The 25,903-nt window shown below is 34.2% G+C and overlaps 1 protein-coding gene across 5 annotated transcripts in view; it reads left to right on the top strand.

The window, feature by feature from the left end:
• Positions 1–25,903, top strand: part of LOC136026799 (KN motif and ankyrin repeat domain-containing protein 1-like) — a 147,455-nt gene that overhangs the window by 102,270 nt on the left and 19,282 nt on the right. For all 5 annotated transcript variants that reach the window (XM_065703508.1, XM_065703516.1, XM_065703501.1 and 2 more), the window contains 6 exons: positions 1,028–1,108; positions 5,293–5,455; positions 7,501–9,028; positions 17,813–17,983; positions 20,365–20,602; positions 23,602–23,814. In XM_065703508.1, coding sequence (XP_065559580.1) covers positions 1,028–1,108; positions 5,293–5,455; positions 7,501–9,028; positions 17,813–17,983; positions 20,365–20,602; positions 23,602–23,814 — 2,394 coding nt within the window. The remainder of the gene's footprint in view (positions 1–1,027; positions 1,109–5,292; positions 5,456–7,500; positions 9,029–17,812; positions 17,984–20,364; positions 20,603–23,601; positions 23,815–25,903) is intronic.

The following is a 25,903-nucleotide window of genomic DNA, read 5'->3' on the forward strand; positions in this document are numbered from 1 at the left end:
AATCTTACTGTAATGATTGGACTCTGAGGCAGGTATGCAGCCTATGCATGGTGGCTTTCCTCTACAAATTGTTTAACATTTATCATATAACACATTTCTTTTGTTTCCAAATGATCGGTCTGGCTATGCGTTTTTGACCCTTCCCCCTTCATCCTCCCCTACTATACACTCAAATGGTGGGGCGTAATTCGCTATGGGGCTGGGGGGCAACTGTCCCTCTCAGATCACGGTTCCCCCTACTCCTGACCTGAGTTTGCCCCGCCCCAAGCTGAAATTTAGTTTCTTTAAATATCTTGTCACACTAACATAAGCCTGCATGATTGAAGCGTCAATAGAAACGGATCAATTTTCTTAGTATATATTTACTTTTATAGTACTATAAATTATCTCTATAGCACTATATAGTACTTTCATGGTACCAAATGGCTCATTTTTCAGCTTTTGCTGTCATTTTAACTTGGTTTGGGAAAATTGGCTTCAAATTCGCCCCCCCTCCCCCCAGAATCTTGACGAAACTACATCACTGCTAAAGTGCATGTGTCTGCCCAAGAATGCTCCTAGCACATGTCAGCAACGTTAGAATTCGCTCACTCTATTGAAATACGCCCATTTTCTTTCCTACCCAGCCGACTATTTTACCTTGTAAAAATGTAATTGTGATGCTAAATTGCCATCATTCTCCACTAATCTTGCAAAATTAGCCCTTTTAGGTAAGACTGACAAAGCTGACAGGTTTTCGATTCTACTCAGAGTACCAGATATGTAATCTAAGATTTATTTATTGCTGCCCAGAGAAGTGCAGTTTGGCATTTTATCGTCTAACCCAATCTTCATGAATAAATTATACCCGACTGGTTTAGAGAAATCAATTCCAATCAGCAAAATTATTACTAACTCTTCTCATTATAATTTTTTTATTTTTGAGACACCTGTTCCTATAGGGATGTTGGTTTTCCAGATCGGGCTTCTGGAGTTGTTTGTTTAGTCTTCTGAAAACCAGAATGAGTGGAGTTTCTTGTATTTCTAGGCTATTAGAGAACAACTGGCCACTAGTTTAGAAAGGATGAAAGAATTGGAAGAACAAGTGAAAACAATTCCTATTTTACAAGTGAGTAGCTTCCCCTTTTAATAGCCTTTTTACACCACTGTTGTCAATGATGTAGTTGGTTGGCGTGATGTTGCCATGTCACGTTATGTGACTTTGCGCGTAATTACGTACGTTTTTACATAGAATCCTAGAATAACGCTCAAATGAAGAAGAATAACTACCTCAGCATCTGAATGACAAACTTTAACTTATTTTCCATGTGAGGACTTTTCTGGTCAAATTTGATTCACAAATTTTTGTATTTTTACCCCCCCCCCTCTTTCGGAATTAATTTTGTAAAAATGCTTATGGGTAAAAGTGTTCCACTTCTCTTTTTAAAATACTTATTGCACCACTTTATTAACGATAAACCCATGGCTAGAACTGTTGAGAGGCAAATTAGATCAAGTCTATAAAGACAAGCGGCAGAATTTTTTTTAGGAAGGATATACATCCTAGTCTCAGTTGAACGTGACATCAATTGATCATAAAGAGAGTCTCAATGGAAGAAACGGGGAGAAACCTTTGTGAATGTGTTCAAATGATGCAGCAAATAATATAAGATATTGTGAATAATTTTGAATTGTAGAAAGATTTTCTATTTGTCAGTTTTGGCACTAGTCCTTAGTTTTAAGGAATAACCTATTTTAATAGTTTAAAATTAAGAGTCAATCAAATGCTGTGAAGCGAAATGCTTGAAAACTATAAAAAGTGAAAATTTATTATCTTGTTTTTTATATCCAGCGAAAATGGATCCGAAAAATTTGTGAAATATCTGGAAAAGTATGAAAATTAGATAAGGTCAGCTTGAACGCTGACCAGTTTTTTTTTCTGTTGTTCGTGCACAAGGTAGCGGATTTTACTTGGCAATCGTTGGCATCTATAGTCTCAGTTATTCAAATATTATATTTTACCCCAACCTACAGAAACTGAATAAAAATACGCATTTTTATTGTTATTTTATGCTCTTCTGTGTCTCGAATGTGTCTCTTTGAAGGGGATTTATTTTCCTATTAAATGTATTACCTTTTCTCTGATTTTGAAAATCACCTCTAATAATTTAGCTCCTTGAAACTAAAATGGACAAAAACTCATTTTTGTATTCTGTATATGATAACTTTTATAACATATAATATATATGTTTATATATATACATATATATATATATATATATATATATATATATATATATATATATATATATATATATATATATATATATATATATATATATATATATGTTTATATATGTTTTATAACATATATGTTTATGATTACATATGATAACTTTTATTTTGATTAAGACAGTTGAACTTGCGTTTGAGAAGTTTTTTGGGGGGAGGGAATACAAGAATTAACCATGCAATTTAACAGAAAATGTAATCAGCTCGAGAAAAATTTAATGAACAGACTTTTTGGACTAAGGTAAGCCATAAGGACTTGGTTTTCTTTCTGCTTAGCTGTTCCAAAGTTTCATCTACTCCATAATAAAAAAAAATCATTTAACAATGATTAGGATTTTGATATGTTACACCGCTCCTGATTTAGCTGTACTATTACTACCATTTTTTGTTATGAAAATATAAAACCTTGGCTGCCAAAGGTAACTTTGAACGGATTTAAATTATACATAAAACTGTTTGAGTCGTTCTAACGAAATATTGCCTAACAAAGGCAATGTTTACCCTATTGTTTCGCTTAACACTTTTTGAATCCTCTTGATCGAACTTGTGGTATAATTTTGCTTCTTCATATAATAAGCTGCCTATATGTATATATAATGAATATATTCTCTATTCGTGTGTGGGGAACGGACTGAGAAATTTGGCCCTCCCTTGGAAAACATAAGAAAGTGAACATATATATTTTTTTTCAATTTTCAGAAACAAGTCACGTTTTTCTAAGAAAAAAAAACAACATATGAAATCTGTCTTGTCGCTGAAAAATGTTGGTAGACTACCCTGATTTTACCTGCCTAAAAAAATAGCAATAATTAAAACATTTTGTGCATGCAGTTCTGTTTTTATAGCACTATTTGTGATGTCAGCGATAGTGCATTTATGTCACCAGGTTCGGATTTCCCCCTTCTTTTCTTTACTTTATAGAATTGTTTCAAACTCGCTCCAAAAAATTATCTTCTGGAAGTGAGGTCGTGGAAAGAAACAACGAAGTTGGGGTGTGACAGGGAACGTCATACTTACTTCAGAAGTAAATTTCTGTATCTCAAAAATATTTTTTTCATATCGAACCAGGACTTTGCTTGGCTGAAGTTATTTTCGCTTCTTTTTCTATATTTAAATGTTTAATATGATGTAAGTTTCATGCTTTGCTTTGCGCAAATATTGCACGTTCACTTATGTACATCGTAGTTGTTAATTACCTTTTAAGCTACTTTTTGTTTATGCCCACTCCTACTTTTCCATCTGTCATTGCGTCGTCACATATCACTTGCGTGACTCGGTATTTGTTTTTGTTTGAATAACAAGACGCGAATTACTGTTACACGTAGTCTGTATATGAAATTTAGTTAAATTTAGACATTGTTTTTGCACCATATGCGATTCAGATTATCATGTTCGGAAAAAATGCATTCCAAAGTAGAGTCAATACTTTTTATTTAGTCATTAAAATCTCTTACTATGTTCACAATGAAACTGTCGGTTTTGGGCTTCTATTTTGTTTATTGGGATTTTTTTTTTTTTTTTTTTTTTTTTTTTTTTTTTTTTTTTTTTTTTTTTTTTTTTTTTTTTTTTTTTTTTTTTTTTTTTTTTGACGTAGCTAACAGATTATATTCACCTAATACACAAAAGTTTCAGTCCAGTTTATCTTCAGTGACATCTATTTTCTATCGTTCCTTTTCAATTAAGATTATAGGTGAGTCGAATTTCAGGGTGAACTGGCTAATTCTACCTCCACCCAACTATACCGAGGCTATTTTTGCCCTTGCTTGATAGCTGACCAGCCACTCTTCTTTGCATTAGTTCTTGGCCTTCAGGATATCCGAGATTATCCTCTTCATTTAGCTTCAGACGGAATTGAGATAAACAATTAGTATTTTAGCGCATAATTATGCGTTGGGTGGTTTTAGACCTCACATTATGCCAATAAATTAGGTGAGAGGGAAAGGCCTTGTGCCTATTCTCAATATCCATTTGCAAAGCTAAATGAGTTGCTGTTGCATATTTTCTTTATGGAATTCGATACACTTGGTTGACTTATTAATTTATGCGCCGCCGTTGTATTTAAAGACTCCTATAAAATTTTAATAATATTTCACAGTATTTCTTCTTGATTGGTTTGTTTGAATTATATATTGTGAATTTGCCGCACCGGGGTAGCCTCCCTAGTCCCTCTCCTGCTCTAAGTTATCTGTCTTTACTTTTGCTTTTTTATATTTTGATATATTTTGGCATGTACATAGGGAGGGAGGGTGGATACCAAGCGAAAAATCATATAGTGCCATAAAGGCAAAGGTACACTAAAGAAAACGGATCTTTTTGTGTGGATGCTTGAATTATGCTGGCTTAACTTAGTTTCGACAAGATTTTTAGGAACGCTAAGTATCATCTGGGGAAGGTTAGGGGGCAATATGGGGTCTGGGCCACCCTGTCCGATAGAAGATTACGCTCCTGTTTATAAAGTTGTCTTTTCTTTCATTTGAAAATTTCAAAAGAATTCTTACTTAGCTTCGGCTAATCTTCGTTCTATGTTAGAATTTCTTCGATTTTCTCTTCTCATGCTTGTTTGCATAAACACCTTTAATGTAATGGCCACCATTTACATATATATATATATATATATATATATATATATATATATATATATATATATATATATATATATATATATATATATATATATATATATTATTGGTAAATTAATATGAATGTACACTGACCTTTTCCCCAAGGGGGGTTGATTTTGATTTTTCGTAAATTATTGGCTGTTCAAATATTGATTTGGACAGTAAACGCTTTTTCTTAGGGTGCAGTCTCTAACATCTTTACATATTCACTTCGTGTATGTGTAACTTCAAATTATTGCATGAAATGTAAACTTTCGAAATGCGTGAATGTACATACTTTTTTTCGATTCTTCCACTTTCTTAATTCTACCATTTTTTGTTTTATCATTTCTGCATTAGTATGAGCATTTTATTAATTTTAAAATGATGTGAGCTAATTACAAAGCTATCTCTACTTTAGGTAAAACTTTCAGTTGTTGAAGAGGAGAAGAGACAACTTAGCCAGCAATTGAAGAATTGTCCAGATTTCACTCCCATTGAAAGCAGCGTAGAGAAAAGGGATGAAAGTCAGCAGACTATTGAATCGAAAGCTGCAATAGAAGTAGATAGAATTCCAAAAAAAGGTAAGTTTATTAGTTAGTACGGTTTCAGCGGTATATTAAGCAGTTCAAGTTTTTACTTGACTAAAAAGTATTAAGTCCTTCTAAATTTACATTTAAGGATTAAGTATGAAACATATATTTAAGATTTATGTTCCAAAATATTAGGTATATTATTTTTCTGCTCTTATACCATTTTACTGCCTCAACAAAACGTGAAGTTTTTACTATCCGGTTATAGCTGAGATTCAGTTATATGCATCCACCAAATCACGTTTTTGATGTTTGGTATAAGGGTTTTTTAGGTTAAATATGAGGTGAAAGTTTGTTGAGAATTTTTGAAAAAAGTACAATTTTCCTATTTTTTATGTAAGTTTAGATTCCTGTCTAGGAAAGTCTTTAAGTAAAATAGTAATATAATATGTAATATAAAAATAAGAAATATAGTAATACAATATGTAACATAATAAAGAACTAATATTGTAATATAATAATTCTGGCTCGGGGAATGGATAGCTAGATCTTAGACTAATAAATTTGATAACATGAATTGTCTAAAGTTTAGCCGTAGGCTTGTCGCGAATCACTAGTTTCAGAAGGAGGAGTTAAGGAGCACTTTTAATTTTAAATATTCGACTTTATTTAAGCAGTACTTGAAGCACTGATGCACAAAGGGTTTGTCAAATCTGTATTTTGCTATTAGGTATTGGGCTGTAAAGGACTGGAAAATAATATAACATCAGTATTAGCGAAGCATTGAAGTGGTAAGTTTTTTTAAAAAAAATATAAATATATTTATTTTTTTTTTTTTTTAAATATATTTTTTCTGCGTAAGGTTCTGCTCTGATTTTATAAGGGCCAATGGCCATAAGTGGTTTTAAGGGCCATAAGTGGTTCTTATGATAATGGTGCAAGTGTAGCCCTTAACACAATTAAACTGCTAAATTGGGCTATAAAGTTTGTTATTTTTAAAAACTAAACCGGAAAGTTTACTTGACAAATTTTTCTGCTTAGAATTGATTTCCAAAATGTCCGCGGTTATAAACACTTAGATTTAAATTAAGCGCTACTCGCATATAGAAATAAAAGTGCTGTTTCTTAAATCAACACCAGTAAAGGGAGACAAAAAATTAAAAAATTGCAAAGAAGAAAAAACGAGGATAATAACAGCCAGTAAAATAGAAGACAACTATGGAAATATTTCGGTAGGGACCTCCGCTCGACAAAGCCATGGGGCTACGCCAAAGGCTTAAGGCTTTTGATTCTGCCATTATTCAACACATCTATTACAACCCGCACCATTTGATATGTTTGATAAAACCCCCATTATTACCCCGGTTAAAGGTCTCATGCAACTTTTCAGGGAGGCAGTTGAAATCAAAAAGCATATCCACCAAAAGGTCGACCTCAATAGACATACTGGAGAAACTTATCTAAGCCTCATTTACAATGAACTTATTAACCTTTAAAAAAGCTTTACATAAAATGAAAGTTTGAAATGTCATTCACTATCTATTTTTTATTTACTTACCCTTTCATCTTTACTTGGGAAGGGTCTTCTTTTAGTTTTAGTGTTGGTTTTAAGGTCTGTTTTTTAATGTTGTCCTGCGGACTCTTATCTTTATTTTCCACTGGCTGTTATTATTCTCGTTTCCTCTTTACGATGTTTCTTGTTTCTTCATGCTTAGCCAGTGTGGTCTCAGAAACGATTTAGTAAAGGGTGGTTGGTTGTAAAAACCTGAGATTGTTTTTACTTGAAGATTAATAATAGTGATGCAAGGTTAAATGTTGATAAAAATATTTTTATTCCTAAATATGTGACTAAATTCTTCTTAGTTTGAGACTAAACCATTAAATTACGAACTACCCCAAGTTATATAGACACTGTAAGTAATAACCACAAATGTATTTTGTTCATTTCAACTAGCATCAACAGAAAACAAAGTCTAATTAAATGTGCTGAAGATCTGCATACTACTATCAGCACGAACTTATGTCTTACTAATTATTTTTTGTATTTACTATGTCGTTTTCTGTCATTCTGTATAATTCCAATTTCTTTATTTCAGGGCTCTTAATCGAGCGTGGATTGGATCCTATTGTGGAGCTTCTGCCTGAAAAAGTATCTACTTCTGAAGTGGGTATTTCATCGACACCTATTATGCACCATATATGTGTTGGGGAGCCCCGCTTAATGTCTGACGCCTCAACACTATTTACTAAAGATGTACGGACTGTAGGGACTGAAACCATTGAAGTGCCAAAGGTATTTGAGAAGCCGCGTGAAGTTCGTGCTAAACCGTGTCTTAAGTGTTTTCAACAGTCTCTTAAGCGATTCAATTCCGTTGAAACTAATACTGATTTCGAAGCGAATAACAACGATAAATCGAATTTAGTTGAAGATTATAAAAGTTATGTAAAATATAGTCTTGCCGGGTCGTCCATGTTAAGAAGAATGTCTCAAGTTCGTATGGCTCCTCCTAAATTGACGTTTGACAACTCGACAAATACTGAATCTATAAAAATGTGTTCATCTCTGTGTGAGACGGATTTAAAAAGCAGTGATATCAAAACGGATAAGGACATCCAAGCTGCTATTGATGACTTCCAGAAGGTGATGGCTGATGAGCAGCGGTTACCATGTGTGGATAGTGCTGTTCAGTGTAATGTTGAGCCCCAGAGGATAGTGCAAGTTGTTCCTCCTTTAGTTAAAACTGCGGACGCATCAGCACAAGTTTCTAAAATGGAAAAGAATTTTGTTCGGTCTGTTGGAGTGAGCTGCAAGCCTGAGCTCATTCACAAATTTGTTACTGCGAAACCATTAACTCGAGATACTGCAAGTAGTGATTCGTCAATAAATGACAAATTTTGTAATCTGTGTTCTAAAAAATCTGTACGACATATCGGTGTTGGTGCTTTTCATATCAATGATACATGGTGCGAAAAATGTTCTGCTATCAAAAGTCGTTCAATTGGTGTTGGAGATTACAAAGTTAATGAAACCTATTGTGATAAATGTAAAAAGGTCCAAACAAGAAGTGTTGCGATTGGGGACAATTCAGTATTCCCTTCTGAAATCTGTCCTGATAAACCTAGTCTTCGTGATTGTAGTACAGACAGTAATGATTTGCTGCCAAAAAGCCATGCTATCATGTCTTCAATTCACGTGCAAACTGAGACTGATGATGAGTGTGAAAAACGCTTTTCTGAAGGACTTTCCAATGATCGAAAGTCTGCTTCACCAGCTGTGAAGCCTCCTTTTATTCCAAGCCGTATCCCTAAGCTGAGTCAAACAATTCAAATACCGCCTTCTGAAACATCAGAATGTAGTTATACAAGTACAAATAGTGGAGCAAGGAGTCCAATAATGGCAAAAGGAAGTAATCCCAGAACACGACTTGCACTGCCCTTACCCAGATCTGCTCCGAACAGCCCTTTAATTGGAAGAAAAGAAGTTCAAAAGCCGGCAGCAAAGATTTCAACTGCCAGCTTTGTTGCTGGATTAATGAACTCGCCGTTTGAAGAAGACATTCAATCTGAACCGGGAGGAAGACATGGAAGCGGAAACTCTCTTGACAAGATGACCAGAAACATGAGGTCAGTAAAGTCTCCTTGTGAATCTTTGATATAAATGAGCTAAAGCACAATTTTATCCACAAAATTTCTTTCAGAGAAACACCCAACACTGTGAAAAATTAGTTATATGCTCCTAGTCAACAAAGATACAAAGTAAAAAAAGCAACTCAGAATTGACGCGAGTATAAACTGACTCACTGTAATGATATTAATAGTGATTGTTGTTGAAAGAGAGAGAGATATGAAAAAAAGGAAAAAATTCCAGGCTTGGCAAACCAATTTTCTTTGTTGACAATGTAGTAAAAATGTGCTTCAGCGAAGGAATTATCAAAACTGTTGCAATATTAAAGACACAAAAAAGATGTTTGCTAAACCATGGGTTGTTTGGCTCTAAAATAGTAAAATATAGTTAGCAAATAAGGTGAAGCATAGATAGTCACTAAATATAGCAGATCACTGTTTAGTGGTGTTATTCAAGACGAATAAGGGCATACAAGTCGTAAGAATTTTTACAGCTTGTTCTTATCTATAAAATTAGCATTTGACAATTCAAATTGCGAAATAGTGACAACATTCATCATACTTGTCTCTTTACCTGCCATTAAGGGCTTTGACATTAAAATGAAGGGGGGAAAATTTGCCATGACTTGATGCCCACTTAATTGGACTATCTGTCTTGGCTTTTTCTACAATTAGCCATGACTTGACTTGCCCACAACTATTATATTTTTAATTCAAAAATCAACGGACTCGGTCGAGGTCTTCGGCCTTGACCTCGTTAGACATCTAAGCTGCCATCTCACTGATGCCTTATTATTGGCTTAATTATTACTGGGTTTGTTTAATTAATTAAATAAAAAAAAGTTTTTTTAACTGTAAGTAAGGGGTGACATTAAAACTTAAAATGAACAGAATTTCTTCCGTATTTGGAAGGGGTTGTCCCCTCCTCAACGCCCCGCTCTTTACGCTAAAGTTTGACTCTTTCTCACAACTCTACTTTTTTAAAAAACAAAAAACTCATTAGTGGTAAAATAGTTAGGGCTAGGTTTGTGTACAAAAGGATGGCTGGTTTAAAAAAAATATATATGTATTCATAAACATGCCTATTATGTGATTTTAGTAAAAGCAGGAGTGGATTCAAGGAGCCGGGGGGGGGGCTTAGGCCCCACCCAAGATTTTTCAGGTGCACTCGTTAGCATTCCCTTCTCTTTTTTTACTCTTTTTTTAAGTATACTTGTCAATTTGATCAATTATTCGTAGGTGATTACCCAATTAACAACAAAAAGCAAAGTTTTCTTATGAATGTAAAGAGCAAAGTTGAAACTTAAAACGAACAAAAATTATTTATCTTCAGCCGGTTCAGTATATATCTGCAAAATTGGCATAAAAATCTTTAATTGCTGCAAAGATTTTTCTGCGAACATGGAGCTTTCCCCTATTTCACGAAAATGGAAACACCTGTTGAAGATAAAACTGGTATCTTCAGCACGTTTCATAAACGTGGTAACACAGTTATAGCTATTTGTCTATTCACAGTGACATATTGAAAAGTAGCCTTGTAGCTAAAAGTTCAAAATGGATAAAAATAGAAAATCTAGTCACGAGCATAGAATGGGTAAGAGACTAAGACTGACGGCTGATTGTGGAAGGGGATCGACGGATATTTCTGGATATTTCGGTAAAATATCCGAAAATACCCGGAAATCGAAAGGTACGTTTTGACTAATAATAAACCCCTTCCATCCTCAGTTTTTAGTTTTGTGACTAATTAAATAGCGAATGGCCCAATAAGGCTTTCATGTGAATAAATCTATCTATCTATTTATTTTAACTATATAGCTAACTTGGTTAAAAGCAATTTAGGCCCGGAACAGATACATGAGGTCGAAGGGGGCGACCCTCCTCCTAAGACACTCCTGGCACACTTATTCCGTTCTTTTTTCTTTCTTTTTTAATCTTTTTTAAAATAAACTTTTTAATTTGGTGTCCACCTCGAGTCACATTGGCGCTCTTGGTTCAGCAGCCCCCTTACCCAAGATTCTGCTCTTGATCTGTTAGAGATTCAGACATGAAACTGCTCGCACGATCAGTTCACGAATCATTTCGTCATAAAATTATAAGATAAACCTCGTTTTCATGAAAAATTAATCATATAATTTAACTTGCTTGCTAGATCTTCATCTTCAGAATGTGTTTTCTTTTTCTTTTTTTGGCAGATTTCTTTTATTCTCTTTCTTGTGAGCCCGTCGATTTAGGGTATGGTGTGTGGGCTTCAATGATGGGGATATGACAAGGCAACTTACAACATTCATTTATGTTAAGGAGTAATTTTTTTGAACTGTCCCGTCCACTCCCCACTAAAAAAAATTTCTTAATTTAGTTTTGTGACTAATTAAAATAGCGACTGGCAATTTGGTTGAATTTAGATGAATGAAAGATTTAATTTAGAATGTAAGAGCAATTTAGGCCAGGAACAGATCCATGGGGTTGGGGGGTGCCTCTTCTCCCAAAATATTTCTGGCGCCCTTATTCTGTTTTTTTTTCCTTTTTTAATCTTTTTTAAAACAAACTTTTTAATTTGGTGCCCACCACGAGTCACACGCTCCCTTCGTCCAGTGGCCCCCTTACCTAAGATGTTGCTCTTGATCTGCTAGAGATTCAGACATGAAACTGCTCGCACTATTAGTTTACGAATCATTTCGTCATGAAATTAAAAAATAAACCTCGTTTTCAGGAAAAATTAATCGTATCATTAAACTTGCTTGCTTGCTAGATCTTTATCTTCAGATTGTGTTTTCTTTTTTTGGCAATTTTTTTATTCTCTTTCTTAAGAGCCCACCTATTTAGGGTACGGTTTCTGGAGATCATTGATAGGGGTATGATAAGGATGGGTCACGGAAGGGGAGACACATTATGAAAGGGTTTTGGGAAATGTTTCGGACATTTGAGTTTGCTGTGGGGGATTTAGGAGAGCTAATTCACATGCCCTGTCATCTTGAGCTGCCCTACTGTAGTAAGATGCTGGGTAGAATACTATCTTACTAGGACGAAGTCCTAGTGGAATATCATCTGTGTAATTTGAACATAATGTGGAAGTTAGAAACTATCCAGATTGATAAGGTCGACGTAGGCTGACTGATTCACAAGTATTAATTATCTCAAGCTCTATCGTCCCTGCAAGACGATTTGGAAGACTATTGAATGTTTTTATTGCCCTTATCTCCCTCCGTTTCATCACTGACTACCCCGATATTACCCCCATATTTTGTTCATTATTGCCCCAAAATTATGGGGATAAATAGATAATGACCATATCAAAAGGCACTGTAAGTATGGGTGCCAATAAGAACCTCAGCAATATATCGTGAACGACAGGGAGATTTAATTTGAAACTTTCTCGGCTACTATTACTACTTTTGCTCTTACAATTTAAATAAATAGAAGAGTGTAAGTGTGTCCTGGTTGTCAAAGAGTCAGAAATTCCAGGTTGTCAAAAATTCTTTGGCAATGATAATAAATTTTATTTTCCCCATGATTTGATTTTTTTTTATCCAACTCTACAAAAAAAATAGTCTGGTCTACTCATTCAAAAAGTCTCAATGAAGCCATAGTAATTTATTCATCGAAGAATCTGCCCGTGTCTGTTGTTAATTAAATAAAAAAAAACAAGTTTTTTCAACTGAAAGTAAGGAGTGACATCAAAACTTAAAACGCACAGAAATTACTTCGTATATGAAAGAGGCTGCTTCCTCATCAACGCCCCGCTCTTTACGCTAAAGTTTGACTCTTTCTCTCAATTCTTCTTTCTAAAACAGTAAAAAACTTTAGCGTAAAGAGCGGGGCGTTGATGAGGAAGCAGCCTCTTTCATATACGAAGTAATTTCTGTGCGTTTTAAGTTTTGATGTCACTCCTTACTTTCAGTTGAAAAAACTTGTTTTTTTTTTACTTAATTTCTGAACGTTTTTGAATCAATGCATGTTTTGATTTTGGCTCTCCGCAGAGGAATAATCAAAACGAAATTTGCATTTTTTTTTTTTTTTTTGGCTCAATGGCTTTCTCATAATTTTGATCGAATGATTTTGAGAAAAAAAGAGCGGGGGACGAGGCCTAGTTGCCCCCCGATTTTTTGGTTAATTAAAAAGGCAACTAGAACTTTTAATTTTTTACGAATCTTTTTATTGGTAAAAGATTTACGTAACTTATAAATTAGCTTACGTAAAGAACTTTTGTATTCTCATGTTTTTATTACCTATATGAGGGGATTCGCCCCATCATCAGTACCTCGCTCTTTACACTAAAGCTTAAATTTTATCCCAATTCATTAAGAATGACCCCCTGAATCACAAAAGCCGTAGAATAAGTAGTTGAAATTACCGAAAATACTTTAGCGTAAAGAGCGAGGTATTAGAAGGAGGTGAGCCCCTCATATGGGTAATAATTTCTGTTTGTTTTAAGTTTTATTGCTGTTCCTTACTTCCAGCTGAAAAAGCTTTTTCACTTTTATTTTTTAATTGTTTTTTTTTTAAATAATGCTAGTAAATCCTGCTCTCCCTTCATGGAAATTTTCTTCTCCTATTACAAATTCTCGAAGGAATGTTCCCCCAGCATATCCCCCTCTTCTCAACCCCTCCCCCAAACCAAAAAAATCCTCCTGAAAACGCCTGTATACTTCCCAATAACCATTACTATATGTAAGCACAGGTCAAAGTTTGTAACTTGTTGCCCCTCCCACGGGGACTGTGGGGGAGTAAGTCGTCCCCAAAGACATAGTTATAAGGTTTTTCGACTACGCTGAATAAAATGGCTATCTCAGAATTTTGATCCGTTGAATTTGGGAAAATAATTAGCGTGGGAGGGGGCCTAGGTGCCCTCCAATTTTTTTGGTCACTTAAAAAGGGCACTAGAACTTTTCATTTCCGTTAGAATGAGCCCTCTTGCAACATTCTAGGACAACTGGGTCGATACGATCACCCCTGGGGAAAAAAAAAAAAAAAAAAAACAAATAAACACGCATCCGTGATCTGCCTTCTGGCAAAAAATGCAAAATTCCACATTTTTGTAGATAGGAGCTCGAAACTTCTACAGTAGGGTTCTCTGATACGCTGAATCTGATGGTGTGATTTTCGTTAAGATTCTATGACTTTTAGGGGGCGTTTCCCCCTATTTTCTAAAATAACGCAAATTTTCTCAGGCTCGTAACTTTTGATGGGTAAGACTAAACTTGATGAAACTTATATATTTAAAACCAGCATTAAAATGCGATTCTTTTGATGTAGCTATTGGTATCAAAATTCCATTTTTTAGAGTTTTGGTTACTATTGAGCCGGGTCGCTCCTTACTACAGTTCGTTACCACGAACTGTTTGATATGCATTTTAGTGCTATAGGAAGATATTATTGGCTTTCAAAGAGGTTTCTTTGTCATTTTACATCAGCACCAACCAGATTCACACAGACGAACTAGTCTGACGAAAGCGTTATTTACACCCCCTCCCCCTATCACTACACTCGAATCATATTGGCTCCCTTGGTCCAATGCCCCCCCCCCCCAAGATTTTTCTCTAGATCCGCCCTTGGGTAAAAGTGATTCATATCTTCGACCAAAATCTTATAAAGAAATTGATTTAACCCCCAACTAATTCTCTCATTTAGATTTTAAACTATGTTTTAACTGTGTAAAACTGCATATGGTTAATTGTTTCTTTTTCATTTTATCGAGATACGATCTTAAGTTTCTTGTTGATCTTTCCCTTGTCTAGGAACAATTTATTTTGAAAATATCAAGAATTAGCATTTTTTTTCTTTAACTTAGTATGTTTTTTTCTAATCTTAGTACCTGTCTTTGATCTGCGTCAGGCGATTTGTTTTCAAGAAGATTTACATTTGAAGATATATTCTAAATCTAATCATTTCAGTTTCTAGTAGAAAAAGAAATGTGTTTCGTCTCTTAAGGATATAGTATATGAGTGGACTGAACCCCTACTTTTTCTCAGGGAAAACGGACAGAATTTATTATGTACATGAAGAAGATAGCCCCCTCCTCAACACCTCGCTCTTGACGCTTAAGTTTTTTCTTTAGTACTTTTAAAAAAAGATCCTTATTGCTCTAATTAAACGACCCTTGTGTTTTGGGAGTCGTTCTTAAGAATTGAAACAAAATTCAAACTTTAGCGTAAAGAGGGAGTTGTTAAGGAGGGGGCAACCTCCTACATATACGTAAAAATTTCTGTTCGTTTTAAATTTTAATGTTGCTCTTTACTTTCAGTTGAAAAAACTTTTTTTTAATTTTATTTCTGATCTTTTTAAAATAATGCCAGGAAATCTTGCCCCACATCCACGGAGAAAACTATCTCCCACGGAAATAGCCTCTCGACAGTTCAATCCTGGTGAAACTTTACCCCGGACAATTACCCTTAACAACTCCACACCTAAAATTGAGACGGAAAAGGGAAAGCAAGACATAAAAAAAATTGTATAAGAATGCTGGTAAATTCTCCAAGTGTAAAATTTCTGCTGACAAGCTCACCCCCTAGAATCTTTCCTCCCCTGGAAAAACACCCAGCAGAAAATTCGTCCCCTTCCACCCGAAAATGTATGCATACTTCCCAATAACAAATACTATGCGTAGATAATGGGCAAATTTTATAACTTAAAGAACTTTAAAGGATTTTGGAAAAAAGAGGCAGGGGGCTAGTTGCCCTTCAGCCTTTTGGATCACTTAAAAAAGGGCACTAAACTTTCAATTTCCATTTTAATGATCCTTTTTCCGATATTCAATGACCACTGGGTCGTTACGATCACCCTCGAAAAAAAAAATACACGAATCTGTGCTTTTTCTTCCCAAAAAAAGAAGAAAATTCCAATTTTTGCAGATATGAGGTTGAAACCTGTGAAATAAGTTTTTCTGATACAAATATTCTGATGATGTGATTTTCATTAGGATTCTTCAATTTTTAGGGGGTGTTTTCCCCCTTTTTGGAAAATCAGCCAAATTTTCTCAGGCTCGTAGCCTGAGACTAACGCTAAACTTAATGTACTTATATATTTGTAATCAGCATAGCAAGCCGATTCTTTGATATATCTATCGGTATCGAACCTCCGTTTTTTATAGTTTCAATTACTATTGAGCCGTGTCGCCCCTTGCTTACAGTTCGTTACCACGAGCTGTTTGATGGAAAGGTACTCTATGAAATTATTATTTAAATTTTATTTTTAAATCTTACTCCCTACACTTCCTCTTCAGGAGAATGTAAGGATTTCTATGTTTTCACTTTCTCAAATGGGTTGAGATCCAACTATTATTTTTCCAGCAAATAAAAATAAATCAGGAGAATGTAAGGATTTCTATGTTTTCACTTTCTCAAATGGGTTGAGACCCAACTATTATTTTTTCAGCAAATAAAAATATAAAAAGTAGGGGTTCAGTCCACTCATATACTATATCCTTAAGAGACAAAACACATTTCTTTTTCTACTAGAAACTGAAATGATTAGATTTAGAATATATCTTCAAATGTAAATCTTCTTGAAAACAAATCGTCTGACGCAGATCAAGGACAGTTACTAAGATTAAAAAAAAAAACATATTAAGTTTATAACTTAAAGAACTTTCCCTGGGGCTGTGGGGGATCATGTTATATTCAAAGGCATAGTTATTGGGCCTTTCAACTATTATGAACAAAAATGTTTGAACGTTTGAACTTCCTCTTCCAAACCAGTTTATGACCTTTTTGTGAACCAGTTTCTCCCAAGCCGTTGCAAGGTGCCATTTTGTTAACTTGAATGCATGTAGTGTCTTACGATCTACATAACTATTTCACCCTGAATAGATTCTTGTCTTAAGGGGCTTAAAGTTCCAAAACTTTTAAAGTTCCAAATCCCTGAGAAAATGTGCCTGATATTTGAAAAAGTGGCAAGATACCCCCATAAAGTCAAGCAATCTTAATGAAAATCACACCATAAGATTCAGTATATAAGATAACCCTGCTGCAGAGGTTTCGAGCTCCTATCTACAAAGAAAAGGAACTTAGAATGTTTTGCCAGTAGAAAAGATCATTGATGGGTGTTTATTTATTGTTGTTTTTTCCCAGGGGTGATTGCATCAAACCAATGGTTCGAGAAGATTGGAAGAAGGTTGTTTAGAGAAAAATGAAAAGTTCTAGAGCCTTTTTTAGCGACCAACGATTGTAGGGCAACTGGCCCCTCTCTCATGCCCCTTTTTTTAACATATATCCGATCAAAAACTTGTGATAGCCATTTAATTAGAATAGTTGCATTAGGGTTGGGCAAAGGACTGTCGCTGTAAGCTAAGCACCGTTGTTGGGAAACGTACAGACATTTTTCGGGGCAAATCTCCTGCTGGGTGAGAAGATTACCATGGGAAGAATTTTCTTTGTGGAGGAAAATTTCCAGGAGAAATTATAGAGGGGGAAGGGGAAACACATTTTAAGAAAAACTTAAGCGTCAAGAGCGAGGTGTTGAGGAGGGGGCTATCTTCTTCATGTACATAATAAATTCTGTCCGTTTTGAGTTGTAATGTTGCTCCATACTTTTAGTTGAAAAAACCTGTTTTTTAATTTATTTATAAATAGAATGAAACGAAAATATATAAATAACTAATTAAATTTAAATAAATATAGTCGTAGAGTTTGTTCTAATAACTGTCTAAATATTGCAGTTGCATGTCTGGAAGTTGCTTAAAAAGACTTTGGTCATATCAAATTGGTCATAGCCTAATTGTGTTTAAAAGGCTAACGATGCCAGAATCACAAAAAGCCAATCTAATTTGTATTTTATAACTTTCAGCAAGCGAGCCATTTCTGAGCCAGAAGCAGGTTTAAGCGATTTTTCAGAGGATGAAAGTGAAACACTGTCTGAATCAGACACAAGTGAAGGAACTGAAACAGAAATAAAATCCACGCCCTTATCTCCAAGCAAATCCAGAGGACAAAAGGCTCTAAACGAAATTCGAAGAAGGTATTTTCTGCATAAATTCAAAAGGAAAGCAGACAAACTAGTCAGTAGCCTTTCTTAAGGGACAGGGAGGGGTTAGAGCTCCCTTTAAACTATCTATGATTTTGTATTTCGTCTTTAAAATTCAGTATGTCAAAATCTATTGTGTACCATTTTATATGTTGGGGGAGGGGGAGACAAAATTAATTTTGAATTTTTAGCACAAGCTTTGAAAACTCTTACTTTTTTTACCAGAATTTTAAGAAAGGTAAGAATTTTACCGGAAAGGACTAATGAAGTTTTATGTCACAACAATCAAACAGTTCATTCTTTGAAGCTTTATTAGAGAAGGACTTAGCACTTTGATGGCAAAATAAAGGTGTTAGTATATGCATACCTTTTACTATCATTGACATATTTTAACTTCAGTTAAGTCGTAAAAGGGTATGTAATGTAGGGTAAATAATTGCATCTCAGACGCGGCCGTATTGCTAATGCTATTGGAACCACTTCGGACTGTTGTTGTTTTTATGGCAGCGGTGGCAAAATAACGTGATTTGCATTTTAGGCAATGGTGCAATTTAAGGAGATTTATTCCAAAGTAGGCGTTAAACTATTTGTCAAGTGTTTTCTATTTGAAGGGTGGTTGAATTGTCAGAAGTGTTAGAGGGGGAAATTACCATTTTAGTTGATATTAAAGCCTATATTAAAGAGTATGGATTACTTATAAGAGTGGAAAGTGGCGCTAGTGTCGAGGTAGAATCAACCAACACCATTTTGCATTTCGCAATTTTTCATGTTTAATGCTATTTTTAAATTGACAAGTATTTGAAAAATTAGGTTTAATACCAAATTAAAGAAACTGTTCAATACGAAAGAATATTCCTTGAAAAAATTGTGTAATTTTGGAAATGTGTTAAATGATGGAATTTATATCAATTAACCCTTTAATTGAACATCCAGAAAATGTAAATAAAGTTAACCAAAGGAACCAACAGGTGTTTGAGTTCAGGGCTCTCTAATTTCGGTCAATGCAAAAAGTATTAAGAGGGCCTTGGGGGGTACTTAAAACCACTTCACGAGTATACTCAAATACTTCTTAAAGGGTCTTGGCGATTGGACGAATAGGATAGTAATGTCTACAGTACGCACACAGCCACAAACATACATTCGATTTTGTATATATAGTTTGCATTAAGTGTAATTTGATACATTTAGCGCTAGAGACTATAATTGTTCCTTTTTTTCATGTCAAACCTGTGAAATGAGATGTCATGTTTTCCGTCAGAAGTTTCACACCTTATAACACAAAAGTACTTCACCTTTTCAACATGAGTGAATACTTCTAATTTTATGGGGAAACGCAAGTTTTTCGTAACGAAACCTTGAAACCTCGTGGCTTTTTTAAAAAAAAAGCGTATTGTTGCATAAAAAGTCATGTGTTTGGCACTGTGTTTTATTAATGAACTCTTTGGTCTATCCCTTCATGGAAAACATTTTGAACGCAATTTTTATACAAAATTCAAAAGTTAATTTTTAATGTGTTGATGCCTGGTGTATCCAATGATTTCTATATAATTTTATTTAAAAAATCACTTTGAAATCTTTTATTATTCTTTTTTATTTTCTAAATAACAATTTTTAAGCGTATACATTTAAGATTTATGTTCTCCTTGTGGTTATTCAAGCATTTTTTTTTTGTTGAAACTACAAGGTTTGTTGTGACGGGAGTGAACAAATTCCATAAAAATATTTTATTTATATTTTCTGTTCATTTATAGTTATTTTATAGTTAGAAATATGGGAGTAAGTGCAGTTTTATCTATGTGTTCTTAACGGTTCAGTTCCTTTCTTTCATTTTTGAGGCCATTCTTTACTTTATACAATTAAAAGTCTTGATTATTTTTAGGGTTGAACCATCAAAAGAGATGAAAGCAGCTTTGAAAGTTCTGAATGACTCATTGCTGAGGCCATTCTTTACTTTATACAATTAAAACCATCCAAAGAGATGAAAGCAGCTTTGAAAGTTCTGAATGACTCATTGCTGAGGCCATTCTTTACTTTATACAATTAAAAGTCTTGATTATTTTTAGGGTTGAACCATCCAAAGAGATGAAAGTAGCTTTGAAAGTTCTGAATGACTCATTGCTGAGGCCATTCTTTACTTTATACAATTAAAAGTCTTGATTATTTTTAGGGTTGAACCATCCAAAGAGATGAAAGCAGCTTTGAAAGTTCTGAATGACTCATTGCTGAGGCCATTCTTTACTTTATACAATTAAAAGTCTTGATTATTTTTAGGGTTGAACCATCCAAAGAGATGAAAGCAGCTTTGAAAGTTCTGAATGACTCATTGCTGAGGCCATTCTTTACTTTATACAATTAAAAGTCTTGATTATTTTTAGGGTTGAACCATCAAAAGAGATGAAAGCAGCTTTGAAAGTTCTAAATGACTCGCTTTCAAATTCAAAAATCAAAGGAAGTCGACACCTAACAGCAGCTACAAATATAATCAGTCAAGAATGGTTTACTGTTACTAGTAAAAAGGAAGCGAACCCCAAGATAGTTGAAGATTACTTAGACGAACTCGAAGCAGTCTCAAGAAATGTTTTGGCTAAGGTGGTCAACATGACTGATGCTAATGTAAGTTGAATCCACTCATTTTTCATAACTACTGCGCACCAGTTTTTGGGATAGGATGAAGGTTGATCTTTTGCAGGGAGGAGGGGGTGCCCTAACCTTCAACCCGCTCCCTTAACCCTAAAGAACTTCATTTGCGTTTTTATGATTGGAGTTTAAACCTCTGTGATGATGTTCCCTTATATTCTGAATTTGATTTGTATTTTTGTCAAGATCTCTACCCTTTTCGAGGGTTGTGTTTTTTTTTTTTAAATTAATCAAATTTTCTCAGGGTCTTAACTCTTGATTGATGGTTTTAAACTTAATAAACTTCATGTTTAAACATTACCTTCATCTAAACTTTATCTAAAATGCTAGCGTCATAAACTTCATGTAAAATGATAGTGTCATTAAAAGACAGTAATCATCTAAATAGATTAGATGACTCCTTTTTTATTTAGTTGTATGCTGTTGCTTCTTTTAAGAAAGGTCATTATGACGGCCGAGGTCGTCAATGTGACTAATGTTAATGTGAGTTAAAGCGTTTCTTATTTGAATTGTTATTATTATCAACGCTAGAAGAGTTGTATCACGACAATACACTGATGATTTTAATAGGGTAAATGATTTGGTGTTTTGTTTATTTAACATTCCGTTTTTGCTTTATCTCTCGAGAAAAGTTTTAGCCAAAGAAGTCAACATTACTGATGCTTATTGAATCATTTTCTTTCGTCGTTATTATCTGAACTAGAGGGTCAAAACTAGTGTCAAAACTAGACAATAATCATTTAAATTGATTAGATAATTTAAAGTTTTACTTGTGTAATTATCTGTTTTTTAGTTTTTCTCAAGAAAGTTCTTAGGTGGTCAACTCGAGTTATCCAGATACGAGCCTACTCTTTTTCTTATAATAACTATTATTATCGAAATTGGAAGGTGAATGTCGTGACAAGACGATAACTATTTAAATAGGTTAGGTAATTTGGTAGATTCACGTAGTTGGTGCTACTTAAATTCAGCAACGGGAGTTCAAAAGGTGCTATACGACATTTTTCGAAAAAAATTTTCTCAGATAAAATAGTATCGATTAGTTCAATCCGTTTCCTGTATCTTATTCGGCTGCTCTAGTACCACGGAGCTTCTTGTTTTTGCTTGCGGAAATAGCTTTGAATTAAAGCTGCCAACATGAAAATCCTGCAGGTCTTATTTTGCATACCTGTAAATCTCTCATTGATAGACAACTCCTTTTTATTAACAGTAAATAACTCAAAACACATTTTCTTATGTTTTCTGTCCTCCTTCAAAATACATGCTGCGTAATGAATCTGAAAACTGTGAGGTGTCGTTATTATTTTCTATTTTACTGATATTCTTATTATTTTACTGAAGAAAATGCCAAGTGTGTCCAAATGCTAGATGGCTCTGAGATTTTTTTTCGACACTAATCGCCAGTTTCCCCTCTTGTATAGTTATCGATACTTTTTGATCTAGTATTTAATATTTCGGTTCAACATTTAATTTTCCTGATAATATTGTTTTTCTTCAAAGAGGAACTTTGTTCCATCAGTAGTATGAGTTTTCCTGAAGAAAGGGGTTCTGCTCAGCCAGTTGATTTAATTATACTCGCTGAGAGTATGAATCTTTTTCCTTACACAAAAGACCCAATGTCGGCAGCTGACATAATGTAGGGGGTAAGGAGCAAAATGCGTTTTCAAAAATCTAAAAAGTTAAAAAAAAACATTTCCCGCAAAAAATACGACTTTTTTTAATAAATTGAGGGGGGGTGGGCAAAAATCAAATCGGGTCAAATATACTACCCCTGTCCCAGTTTACGTTACTGAATCGACCATATATTATTATTATGGGGATTGCTTGAATAGGTTTCATTAAAATGTGACGGTTTTTATGCGTTATTTGGTAAGTATTGTTACGCATTTGGTAAATTTGGTAAGTACATCCTCTTTTGCCATGGCTCGGTGATCTAGTTGGAACTTTAGGGGATTTTTCTTTTTTTAGGTATGAGGAGAGGGAGACGAAGTTTAGAATTTTGAAAGGAGGGAGCAAACCAAGTTTTTTTTTTCTAACCTTCACGAAAACAGTATGCGTTACAGTTTTCTTCGAAAACAGGTTCTTTGGCTAGTATAGAAATTAAACAAAAACGTAATTCTAAATTACCTCGTGTAACGCTACATAATTACTGTGTTTTAATGCAGTGTAAAGTTTTATATCGCTAAAAGGTGGTTATGAAGCATTATAAACGTAACACTACAGTTTTATCAACTACATGCTCTTTGGCTAGTATGGAAATTTAACAAAAAACACAATTCGAAATTACTTAGCGTAATCCTAATAATTACTGTGTTGGTAAAGTAGCGTAACGTTGTATAACGCTACATTGTGGTTACAACGCATTATTAACGTAAAGCACAGTTTTTTGGACGACAAGGTCTTCGGCTACTATATAAATTAAATCAAACAGTAAACATAAACCTAAATTACGTAGCATAACATTACATAATTGCGGTGTTTATAACGCATTATAAATGTAACGCTGTAGTTTTGTGAGGAAATACTCTTCGGCTACTATATAAATTAAATCAAACAGTACGTTCTGCTGATGAAGGATGACAGATTTATATATATATATATATATATATATATATATATATATATATATATATATATATATATATATATATATATATATATATATATATATATATATATATATATATTTATTTATATACAAAGCGACACATTTTTGTGATGGATAAATAGTTATTTTCTGTTTAATAAAAATTTTAATCTGAAATAATGCAGCAGAAAATCGTCTTTACAGTAAATATTGGTTAGATTTTTGTTGGTGTCTTAGTTTCGATCTGTCTAGGGAAAAAGACGTGTCCAAAATCATTCCTTTTTTTGGCAGCCTTCTACAGTTATTGTCAATCAAAGGGACAGCGTATTTTTTACCAATCAAATAATCGATATTCCGGCTGTCCTTGGTTAACCAATTTTCTTTTTAGGGGAATACAGCCATGCATTACGCTGTTTCGCATGGGAATTTTTCCATAGTCTCCCTTTTGTTGGACACAAAAGTTTGTGATTCTGGGAAACCGAATCGTGCTGGCTATACCCCGATAATGCTCGTCTGCCTAGCTCCTATTGCGACTGAAGAACATAAATTAGTTGTCAAGAGGCTTTTTAATGATGTTGATATTAATGCACGAGCCTGTCAGGTTTGTCCTCTTTTTCCTATTCCAAGAAAATTAACATCGACATTCTATCCATCGTACCTTGTATACCCGTATTCTTTTTTTGACCGCAACTTTGTAGTAACAGTAAAATAACCTAAAATGCATTTCTCCAATTTTCCCTGTAAAATTTATGTTGTGTAACATCCTGTCTTTAAAATTACAATAGGCGAATAAATTAAGTAAATAAAGAGGTCACATACATGAAAAAGGGAATCTATGATGTATAATTGAAAGTGTCGGTGATAAGAAAGAAGGAAAGAAAGAAAGTTTATTTGAGCCCTACGGCCATACACAACATGATTTAATAATACAACACTGCACAGAACACACACTCAATACAAAACAATACTTATTTTTATTCACTCGGGCTCGACTGAGCCTCTCCCGCCTTTTCCACATATCGTGCCATTTTGCATATGGTTCCAGGCATCGAAGACCTCAGGATATCAGAAAGCAGCACCAACCGATATTCATCTAACCTGAAAACTGGTAACCAATGAGATATTCGTTATGTAATATAGATGGCATGGTAGTCTAGTTTTTCCTCTTTTCCTATAAAAAAAAAAAAATTTTAACATTGTGTCTATCGCACCTTGGATATCTATAGTCTTTTTTGAACAGGCAACTGTTTTTTAATAACAGTAAAATAAACTGGAACATATTTGTTCAGTTTTCTTTTAAAATATACGTTGTATAGCGTCCTGCCTTAGGAATGAACAATAGATGAATCTATCAAACAACATTGACAACAATAACAAACAACATTGATAACTTCAACAAACAACTAGCAGTCTTAATGCTAATGCAACCTCCTACAGTCTGTCAAGTAATGAAAGACGTCGCAAACGTTGTTGTTGTAAAAACGAGAAAAAGAGAAGAAGCGATGCTACTGCCATCTGTTTACCAGAAAAATATAATGTGCTATGTCTAAATGAGAGTTTCAGTGAGATTCAGCCAGCTAATTAATTCTGGTCGTAAATAGGATGATAGTAAAAGAAATAAAGATGGTATCATAGTACACCTCCATGTATGCTGGGTACCAGTGGGATCATTGCTTGCAAAATTATAACAAAAACGAAAGAGAATGCTGTAGATAGAAGAAAAGAAGAGGAAAATTATCGCTGATGTCTGAAGACACACTACAATCTATGGTAGGTGATGGACTACTGATAGACTTATAGAAAAGTATTTTATTTTCTGCACAGTCTATGTATGGAATTTCCAGCTCGTAGGAGAATGTTTAGTTTATTTTTGTTGTTTTTTTTTTGGGGGGGGGGAGGTTGATTTAGTGTTTTTATTAAAGTGCATGCTTATAGAGTTCTACACGTATTGAAGGATATCACGACACTTTTTTGTATATATATATATATATGTATATATATATATATATACATATATGTATATAAAGATAAGTAGAGATACTAATGCTATTTGTTTCACCGAATACTGGAGTCTGTCCTTGTAAACGAGTAAGGTGTTCGTACAATTGGTGTTATTTGTTTTGAATTCATGGCTCGTTAAAAAAAAAAGACTGGCAGACGATGGAGTTAAAAATGACCTATCTGCTAGGGTGGCACCATTGACAGTAACATGATACCCTGACTGAATCATGTCTAAAAACCTTGTTACTAGGTCTTAAGCTCCTCGTCTCTGATAACAAATTTATTCATATTCATCCTGCAACGTAATCCTTTTGAAAGATGGTTCATACACCTGTTTTATTCCTAAGGAAATACCGTCAAAGTAAAAAAAAATCGGAAATGTTTTTGTTCTATTTGTAAATTGGATGATTTTCACAGTTGTTGCCTAATTTGTCCTTGATTCCCTTCCTCGATGTGGTCCCCGAAATGGCCGGGAAACAAAAATGTTTATCTGCATTTTAACTCAGGGACTAAAGACCTCATGGCCGGTCGTCGAGTCTCTCGCCACAATGCACAGAATGACTGCATCTTTTAATAAGATTCGTACAACTAAAACAAGAAAGGAAACATAAAAGCTGCTTTAATTATAGTTAAGAGCAATACTTAAAATTATAATCAAGCCTACTTCCCCTCAATTATACCACTACAAG

The sequence above is a fragment of the Artemia franciscana genome, chromosome 1 (genome assembly GCF_032884065.1).
Source record: "Artemia franciscana chromosome 1, ASM3288406v1, whole genome shotgun sequence".
NCBI classification, from domain to species: domain Eukaryota; kingdom Metazoa; phylum Arthropoda; class Branchiopoda; order Anostraca; family Artemiidae; genus Artemia; species Artemia franciscana.